The sequence below is a fragment of the Nothobranchius furzeri genome, chromosome 2, assembly GCF_043380555.1.
Source record: "Nothobranchius furzeri strain GRZ-AD chromosome 2, NfurGRZ-RIMD1, whole genome shotgun sequence".
NCBI lineage: Eukaryota > Metazoa > Chordata > Actinopteri > Cyprinodontiformes > Nothobranchiidae > Nothobranchius > Nothobranchius furzeri.
This window is the reverse complement of record NC_091742.1, coordinates 83863434-83873149: the sequence shown is the minus strand read 5'-3', so window position 1 is coordinate 83873149 and position 9716 is coordinate 83863434. Positions and strand designations below refer to the sequence as shown.

The 9716-nt window shown below is 41.8% G+C and overlaps 3 protein-coding genes and 1 pseudogene across 3 annotated transcripts; 1 reads left to right on the top strand and 3 right to left on the bottom strand.

The window, feature by feature from the left end:
• Positions 1–3: 3 nt before the first annotated feature.
• Positions 4–1921, bottom strand: pop7 (POP7 homolog, ribonuclease P/MRP subunit). The gene is made up of 2 exons (XM_015946259.3): positions 1809–1921; positions 4–1135 (listed from the first exon to the last, which is right to left on the bottom strand). Exon 2 carries the CDS (start codon positions 1121–1123, stop codon positions 671–673), a length of 453 nt encoding a protein of 150 aa, XP_015801745.1. The 5' UTR covers positions 1124–1135; positions 1809–1921; the 3' UTR covers positions 4–670.
• A 369-nt stretch (positions 1922–2290) lies between these two features.
• On the top strand, positions 2291–3689 carry ufsp1 (UFM1-specific peptidase 1). The gene has a single exon (XM_015946256.3). It carries the CDS (start codon positions 2415–2417, stop codon positions 3138–3140), a length of 726 nt encoding a protein of 241 aa, XP_015801742.3. The 5' UTR covers positions 2291–2414; the 3' UTR covers positions 3141–3689.
• An 879-nt stretch (positions 3690–4568) lies between these two features.
• Positions 4569–5564, bottom strand: LOC129152231 (endonuclease domain-containing 1 protein-like; annotated as a pseudogene).
• Positions 5565–8360: 2796 nt separating this feature from the next.
• Positions 8361–9526, bottom strand: LOC107376881 (endonuclease domain-containing 1 protein-like). The gene is made up of 2 exons (XM_015946196.3): positions 9177–9526; positions 8361–9102 (listed from the first exon to the last, which is right to left on the bottom strand). Exons 1-2 carry the CDS (start codon positions 9474–9476, stop codon positions 8500–8502), a joined length of 903 nt encoding a protein of 300 aa, XP_015801682.2. The 5' UTR covers positions 9477–9526; the 3' UTR covers positions 8361–8499.
• Positions 9527–9716: the final 190 nt, after the last annotated feature.

Below are 9716 nucleotides of genomic sequence, written 5' to 3'. Positions count from 1 at the left end.
GAAGTCTGTTCATTTCATTCTTTATCTCGGAGTGGTGGAAGTAAAAAGCAAACTTCTCAGAAAGCAGACGTTCAGAACAAGTAATTAATGCATGACGCACACGCTGCACAGATGCTTTTCCCCTAAAATGTTTGAGGAACTGGTATACAAAGATGTACTGATTCAAGTAACTTTATCAAATACATAATCAAGTACATCAGCTTTGACCAAATAAACACCAGAAACCCTTCAAAGATCAGATAAATAAATACTTCTGAAGTCTTCCTGACCCACAGCTGACCGACACTGTAAACAGCTGTTGGTAAATGCTGCCATTGAAGTTTTAAATATCCATTACAAGATAAATACTGACACCTAGTGGACATTTACAATAACTACACCCACATGATAAACTGATTTCTGTTCTCTATAATCAAGAACAATCTGGTGGAAGTAAAATTAAATAAAAGTACAGCTGTATGTGAAACATCAGATCTAAATAAAGTTTTACGTGGTGAACAACACTTAAAGCACAACAAGGATGATGACTATGAAATGTTCTGAATACTTCGTTGTGAAGACTCCAGGTGATGTTGATGGGTTGCTACACGAAGATGTCTCAGGAGACCTTTTTTTTGTTTGTGGAATTATTGGAGAACAAAAAGGAGTTTCTGTTGAATGCAACAGTCACTTAAGGTTCAGGATAAAAAACTTTAATATGAATGGCTGAGTTGTTGCGTGTACGTGTCATTGGCTCCCCAGCCTCATCAGGATCTTCAGGCTCCAGGTCATCCACCAGCTCCACCGTGGACGTGTTGGCAGCCAGCTGCAGGGCTCCTTGACTACTGGTCTGCAGCTGGAGGGCAATATTAATCGCCCTGTTGATGGCGAGCCCCAAACCGTGGATGCAGATCTCCCTGTGACCGCCGCCCTCCAGGAGCTTCTGACAGCGAGCTAACTGGGCCCTGAAATCCGTTTTCATGTTCACGTAGACATCGTTCCTCCTCTTGGGGAGTTTGCGAGGAAGACGCTTCCTCAGGGTGTACTCCACCGGATCCATCTCTACAGCTGGAGAGCTGGACTCAGCGTGTGCTGGGTTCACCTGAGGGGCGGAGGACATCCCAGGGTTTCGTGGCTCAGTCATGTTTGTCCTTGTCTGTAGAATAAAGGTCCAAATGAGAGAACTTCAGAAGTAAGCAAGGAAATAAAACAAAACATTACATCGTTTCACCTATTCACTTTAAGTAAAAAATTAAAAAAGGGTTTTCATAAATTAGTTATGTGACAAAACAGATAGCCCTTATTAGCAGAAATAAAACAATAGACATTTCGGATAGTGCATTTGATAGATGATTATGACGAAACCACCTACAACGCAGCTGGGACTTTCAGCTGGTAGAATATTACATAGATCATGGTTACTTCTGCATGACTTACAGAAACATTTTGTGAAAGGAAAATGGTAAATCAAAGCCGTTTGGAACATCAACAAGACTAAATTTACTAATCTTTATAGCATTTCGTGAAACAAAGTACAATAAAAACAAGGTTCAACATTCTATTTTTCTATTTGACCTTTCCACAAAAATGGTTAGATATCCAGTAATTGCTAAAACGTCTCAACAAATGTGTTAGTCATGAATATCACTCTCTGTTCATTTATTTTTATTGATGCAAACCCGAATCCAAGACTGAGAACGCTTAATATCTCATTTAGGACTAAGTATCGGTTCTGGTTAACCCGATAGAAAAACGAAATAACTAATCGAGTAAGCGTGAGTAATTTTTCTAACTTACATTTAAATTTTCATCATAAAAGGCCAACTTACCTGCAGATAACGAGTTACACTCTGAAATTAGCTTCAGCACGTCGCTGACATTTTTTCCAGAACGCTAGCAAAACAGGAAGTAGATTTGCTACACGTGTTGTGCCGACAAACGTAGCCGGAAGTAAAAGAACCAGTTCGCGGAATTTACAGCAGTTTAAATCAAATCGATATTATAAACGAGTTTATGTTTACTCATCACAGTTAGGAACATGAATATATTAATGTATTTATTTTGGTGTACATGTTGGCTAAATAGTCATTGGCGTGAAGACTGAAAGGTTAACCCCATAACATGTAATTGCGCAGAGAAAGTCACAAAGATAACTTTATATCTTTGTGTTTGAAATATTTATTTCGATTGGTTTATTGGCGAAAACAAGTTCTACTTGTTTTGGGGTTCGCCTTACGAAGGGGTTGCAGTTTTCGGCACAACACCGGAAGTAGATTAGTAGCGTCATTAAAAACACTAAGACGGAACCCTCATTCGAGCATATGGACATTGGGGAATGTTGTTTTAGTTACACTAGATGGCTGCCGCATAAACACAACTTTGGACATTTAATTAATTAAAACTTTGTTTGTGGTTGATGAAAATAGTTTTTAAAAATGGCGCGCGAGGGAAAAATTGACTGGGGTATGTGTGACGTAGAGGAGATTAATATGAAGACTGAAACCTTGTTAAAGAACGTACAGACTGGACTTCCTGTGCCACTTCCTGGCCCTGTGAAACGTTCATTGATCAAAGGAGATTTTCTCTACTTCTATTATGGCTGCGATGGACAAGATGACAGAGGCTGGGGGTGTGGTTATCGTACCCTTCAGACAATGGCTTCCTGGATTTACTTTAACTGCTCTCCTCATAAGGACCATAACAAAATTGCTCCAAGCCTCCCAGAAATCCAACAAGCCTTGGTTTCAGTGGGGGACAAGCCAGCCTCCTTCTCTGGATCCAAGGAGTGGATTGGAACGTTTGAAGCCTCTCTGGTTCTGGACTATCTCTATGATGTTCCCTGTAAGCTGGTGCATGTTAGAGGTGGAGGAGCAGAGCTGGAGCAGGTCGCTGTAGAAGAACTCCATCGACACTTTGAAAAGCACGGTTCTCCGGTCATGATGGGGGGAGACAGGGACAACTCCTCTAAGGGCATACTGGGGGTGTGCACTGGGACCAATGGGAGCTACCTACTGGTTGTTGACCCTCACTACTTTGGATCCAAACTGGAGAAGACAGAGCTGCAGATGAGAGGATGGGTGGCATGGAAACCAGTATCGTCTCTGGATCGGTCTTCATTTTATAACCTGTGTATGCCTCAGACGGACAGAAAGAGGACATGATAGAAATATTCTATCTGTAAACATGGTGCCCAATTCTGTTGGTTGAGTAAAACTGAATAAATGTAATGACTTTTCTTTTCAAACACTGTGTTTCTCCACAAAACGCAATATGGTAAAAGAAAAAAAAAACAAGAGAAAAACCAAAGAAAGAACCATCTGACATTCAAACAGAAGGAAGGAAGAAGCAAATGCTCACCATGGTCTCTCATTGGTCAAACATTGTGGTTAAAATGTTATTATACAACTTATTATTGTCCACAATCCAGCTAATGGAATTATGCTAAAAAGTAGAATTGTCTTAAATAAAAATGTTTGCATTATGTATAACTGTTGTATTTGTAGGATAACAAGTGACAGGACTGTTTGGTTATCCTGGTTTTACTAGTGCTTGCCTTCATTTGAACCTTTTTGGATTACCATGACCTGGATGACTCAGAGCCTTCACTAGCATACCCGTTCTGTGTTTAACTGTATTTTATGGATTTCTTATTTAACTTGATCTGCATTTCACCTAATAGGCCACGCCTAAATGAAAACCATTTTCCAGTCTATGTCTTTGATGAGTCTTTTATTTTTCTCTCAGTAGGAATGTTTCAGTGCATCTGGCACTGCTGAGGCTCTGCCTGATTTCAACAGATAACAAGCAAAGAGAAAGACGGCAGCACGTATCCAAAAAGGTCTGATTTATTTTCTGTTTACATCGGCGACCGAGGCGTCACAGGTAATGATTTTACTGCTGACGATTTTTTCCTGATGATTTTTTTAATTCTGAAAGGAGCTGTTGTTGCCGCTGGTTGTTGTAGCGACTGGATTTTTCAGCTTGTCGTGGTTCTTTCGGTTGAAGAGTTAAAGGTCAGATTGGCCACTCCGACGCTTGCTCTAGAACGCTTTTGAACTGGCGTTGGAGCTGACGTGGCATAGTTTTATACCTCGGATGTTATGGTTTATTGCCGAATGAAAATTACCAAACACCGTCAGAAGCACGCCTCCGTCAGATCTGTAAGGTTCTGATTGGATCAGTTAAAAAAATGTGTTATGTCTCTTTAACACTACGTGAAATGAGTCCTGTTGGAATTTTTAAAGTCACAGACTTATCATTTCTAAGATCATAATAAAGTAATTAATATTTTAATTTCACAGGTCGGTCACATCTTATTATTGACCAACACTTTGATGGATTAGCTTTATTAAAATAGAGTTCTTTGATTAATTAAAAGAAAAGAGTTCATTCTTCGTTCTTCTGTCTTCATCGCTGGAACGTAAACAGTTTAGAAGCGAATGCATGACCTTGAGGCTGTTTCATGCACTCTGGCACTGTGTCAAAAGGAAACAGCTGCTAGAGGGTAGAAATGACTCCTTCATCACGTTACATAATTAATGATGAGTATCATAAGATTTTACAGATGCTACACCTGGAACATGCTCAGACTGAGTTTTCCCAAAAAAAACACTTTTTTTAAGTTATAATTTTTATTGCAATAACCTTACATTTCTTGGTCTCAACCCCTAGATTTCCACCATGTTTTATTATTAATGATGTGTCCTAGTTGTCTGGCACACAGTCATTATAGAAAATCTGGTAGTTCATGTCCACATCCATTCTGCCTTTGAGGAACTTCTCCAAGTTCTTCAGAGGAACTTCCACCATCTGGTTGTTGATGCGATCATTGAGCCCATAAGCTCCAAACACGGGAAACTTGTAACGCACAAAGTACGGTGCATTTTGATCAAACTCTGTGCAGCAGTAAGCAGACCACATGTACTCTGGAACAGCCACACGGTCCATGTTGTTGCGGCGGATCGTGTGGCCCGAGGTCGTGACCCCAGTGATGACAAAGGCAGTAGTTGTTGAGGCGTTTGCGGATGATGTCTTGGTGTTCAGCCCAGGGACCCATGTTGAACTCTCTGATCTGAGGCACCACATTTGTCAGGCTATAGGTAGAAGCTTTGTCCAGAGGATCAGCCTGGTGCTCGTCGGGATTTAACTGGCCACGTTCGTATAGAACCACATCAGCGTAGTCTTCCAGGACCGTTTGGCTGTCCTCAAAGTTCATGTGCATGCTTGTAGATTGGGGGAAGGGCTCCATGTTGCGGCTGCTCTTCTCTGAAGCCAACTGATAGACAAAGAAACAGTTGGAACAATAAATTGGATGATGCAGTTGACCGTGTAGTCAACACTTGTGCTAGATTTGACTGTGGTAGTGGCTACCTTATCTCACTATGACATCCACTCCCAGTCAAAAAGCTTATCTTAAGAAGTCCTTAGCAAGACAAGGAAGTCATTATCTCTAAGCATGATTAGGTGTGTGGATACCTAGATGGTCGTTGGTATTTGTTTGCTTCATTATCTAGCTTCAGAGCCAAGAAAGTAAACAATCCTGAATGAAAAATGACTCAACTTAGACTTACCTGAGGCTCAAACATCCAGGGGAAGTCCACCTTCTTCTCTCCGTCTGACTTTTTGAACGTGTATGCAGAGTAGACAGGGATGTGTTAGTGGTGGTCATACAGTGTGGCGTATCGAGGCTTGTCCTCATACCTTTGGCAGATCTTCTTGTAGGAGCTGCTCAGGTAGCCTCTTGGTGGAGTGCCCATAAACAGCGAGTCCTTGCAGCGCTCTGCATGGTTAAAGTCCCCCACTACACCTGCATGGACCACCTGCAGCAACACACAGGTCAGCACAGTTACCAGAGAAACTGCTTGGTTTGCAGATGTAGGTTTCATCGCTTATGCTTCTTTTTCTTTCCACGTCTTTTGGACTGTTCTCTTCCTGCTCCTGGAAACCCACGACTGTCTAATGGGTACCGCCTCCGTCTCGGCTCTATCACACTCAACATTTCCCTTCCTTTCTCACCTTTCCTTTGAGCTAACTGATCTCCTTTTGTGAAACCTTTTTCCATATATTCAAATCACTACAAGTGTTCTAGCAGTAGCTTAGAAAAGTGAATGTTATCAGTCAGCGAGAGGACTTTATCATCACTGGTCTGCACAACACTGACATGTCATGTATGGCCTTTAAGGTTTTTCCTCATGGAAAATAAACATTGTTAATTAACTAATCAGTCTGCAGGGTAGAAATATGTCAGGACTACATGTTTGCAAATTAAGTGTTTATTTTTTTTAAGAAGGTCTTTTTAACAAGATGCCTCATCTCAAGGGGTTTTATCCTCCAACAACACAAGTTAAATTAATAAATAAAATAAGCTGTTTTAAGGTCACTAGAGAAAAAGATGGATGGACAGTCCACATAGTTGTATTAACTTCAACAAAATATCAGAAATAATTTCTTTGGAAGGATTTACATTTATAAACTAAATTTTGCAAGTTATATTTTCTTTGAGTATTTTATTAGTTTGGTTGCTTATTTCTTTATCTTATTATATTTATTTTTGTACCGCAGAAACATTTTATAAGGTTAACTTGACTTCAGGTTTCTCCTGTAGATAATAATAATAATAATAATAATAATAATAATAATAATAATAATGGACTGGATTTATATAGCACTATTCTAGGCACTCAAAGTGCTTTCCATTATTCCATTTTTTTAATAAGTAAAAAAATTATTTTAAATAATTTTCAAATAAGTAAAATAAAGTCTGACTGGTGAAGGCCTTTACTACTGAGTCTAATATATGCTATTGCACATTTAAACATTTTTCAGTTTGAATGACAAAAATATACCACTAATGTTAAAAAAAAAGGTATTTTTCTGTTAAATTTTTTCCATGTGCTTCTAATTCTTGAATAGCATCAGTTTGGAGAAACAGAGATTTGTTCTGATAGACAGTCGAGCTAATGGCTAATGGGGCTAGTTACAAACTATTTCTTCTGTCCTAACCACACCTGCTGGCTTGCTACTGGTGGCTGTTTAGTGGGGTCTAGGTCCCTAGGCTTTGTTGGGTCTCTGCCGGGGTTGGGTGCCCTTGGGTCTCGGGTCGTTGAGTTCCGAGCTTGGCCTACCATGGAGTGGGCAGCTGCGGGCAGACCTGGGGACTTGCCGTTATTATCTCCTGGGCCTCTGGCACACCTGCTAATTGACCCCCCCAGGGTGATCCTTCGCGCTTCTTGGGAGGGAGGTTGGGGCTTCTCTGGCGGCAGTCTCCCTGGAGTGTCAGCGCTCCGGGTAAGACCTCTGGATCTCTGGGGCTTGGAACTGCTCCATCTTCTGTGGATCTTTAGGGGCAGATCTGTGGCCCCTCACACTCACAATTGGACACTCCAATAGAGAAACCTTACATACACAAGTGCTTGTACGCACACAGGTACTCACATGGTGCTCTCACAAGTATGGACTTGGGCATTTTGGACACATAGCTTAGGGCTGTGGTTGGCACTAAATGCACTAAGAATTATTGCTGTGTGATTTTTCAGCTAAAATTGTTCTTGTTATATATCCTCGTGCTGTTGGCGCAGTGACATTTTGGATGTGTTGTATTTTTGTGTGTCCCCCTTTTTACTTTTTTTCTTCTTTTTCTGCAGGTCTATAAACAGATTCTTGTACATCTCTTATTTTTTTATTTTTGTGAACTTTCCCCTACCTCTTCCATTCCCCCCTTCCCTTTCAATTCTGTCTCTGTGTCGGTTGGGATTTAAAGCAGCCAAAAATATTTCTAATAAAGTTTTTGTATCAGGCCAGGCATTAAAGATGAAGCTCGACTGCTCCACCTGTGACAGCAAACCCGGATAACTCTGTATGATTTTTGGCCGTCCCACAGGATTGTTCATGTCACACTGTGAGAACTCCAGAAAGGTGTCGCGCTGTACAAAAAAAGATTCCAGTAAGGCAGACTGCACCACGTCTCGCTTCTGCAGGACACGCAACGTCATGAGCGCACCTCCTGAAAGCATACGTCAGCAGACCGCTAACCAAAACAAAGCTGGAAAGATAAAAAACGTATTTCTTCCTCAAAGAGGAAGCTTCGTTTTTAAAACCCTCGCTTTGGCGTCAGACTCCGGCTGCAGGTCCCCTTTTCCTGTCTTCCAGCTACACAGCTTGTTTTATATCTTTCTATTTCATAACCATGACATCTGAAATTTATGTTAAGATCAAAAAATTGCATAAACGGCTATGAAATAATTTTGTAACAGGCCCCACTGTGATTAGTCGTTAGCTTGTATGTCCAAGATGAGTTATTCTCCGAAGAAATGCGAAGGCTGTTTGTTTTCTTATCTCTTCATTTACTCAAGGCATTTACAAACAATTGAATGTGAAACTTGAATGATGATAATATTGTCGGACATTTGTTTCCATTGTTTATAGTCCAAACCTACATGTATAGGTCTCATGAGCTAGTTACAGAAGAGTGTTAGCTTTGACTTGCTGAATGAGATAAAATAGATCGTTGCTCCCTTTCATTTAAACTTGTTCTTTATTATTACTGGATGATGGGGGCATGCAGTCCCCCGCAAAGATCTGAAAACTCTGGTTCACAAATGCAGTCTTCTTCAGGAACTCCTTCAGCTTCTGGACAGAGAGCTCCACCACCTCGTTGCTCTCGTCCTCGTTGAGGCTGTAATGAGCAAAAGATGGAAACTTATAACGTTCAGTATAAGGTGTGTTGTGGTCGTAGTGGATGCAGCAATAGGCCGACCACAGGTAGGTGGGAACTGCGATGCGGTTCATGTTGTCCCTGCGGATCATATTCCCTGAGTTGGTGATACCCGTCACGATGTAAGCCTTTCCTCTGCAGTAGTTGTTGAGCCGTTTGCGGACGACGTGCTCCTGTTTGTTCCAGATTCTGTTGTAGACATCAGGCACCATAGGCACAACATTCGTGAGCGTGTAGGTGGAGGCCTTGTCGTCTGGTTCGTCCTGGTGCTCGTCTGGGTTGAGGGTGCCGCGCTCGTACTGGACGGCGTTAGTGTAGTCGTCCAGTGTAGCTTGGGCATCTTTGAAATTCATGTGCATGTAGCCACTAGGGAAGGGCTGCATTTCGTGCGTGCCAGAAGAGGTGGACAGCTACGCCAAAACATAGACCCAAGTGAGTAAATAAATGATCAGAAAGTAAAAAGGACACAGACAGTTCCTTTTACCTGTGGCTCATACATCCAGGGGACGTCCACACATTTCTCCCCATCTGAGCGTTTGAAGGTGTAGGCAGAGTAGATGGGTATGTGATCCACAGTGTTGTACAACGTCATGTAGCGTGGTCTCTTGTTGTAAAACTGACAAATGAACTTGACAGAGTGGTGTTCCAGACCTGTCGGGGGTGTTTCCATGTAGAGGAACTCTCTGCACTCTGGAGAAAGCTCTTTTTCCACTCTGCCTCTCACTGGTGACGGCAGTAAAAGGATTCCCACCAAGATGCACATCTGGAACCAGAATGCCATCATCAAGAAGGATCTCTGGTGTGGAGCCGATGGATGTCAGGTGGAAGGTAACAGCAGGAATGTTTCTCAGGATGTCGTGTGGAGCTCAGACAGCTAACTCAGGTGTAATGTGTTCCTCTTTGTAATCTAGGATCAGTATGCAAACCAACGGCCACACCATGCTGTCGCAGATCCACCCACAGGAAGTCAGAGCACCCAGACACAAATGTGTCTCTTACTGGAGAGAAAAACACCCAACCAGGT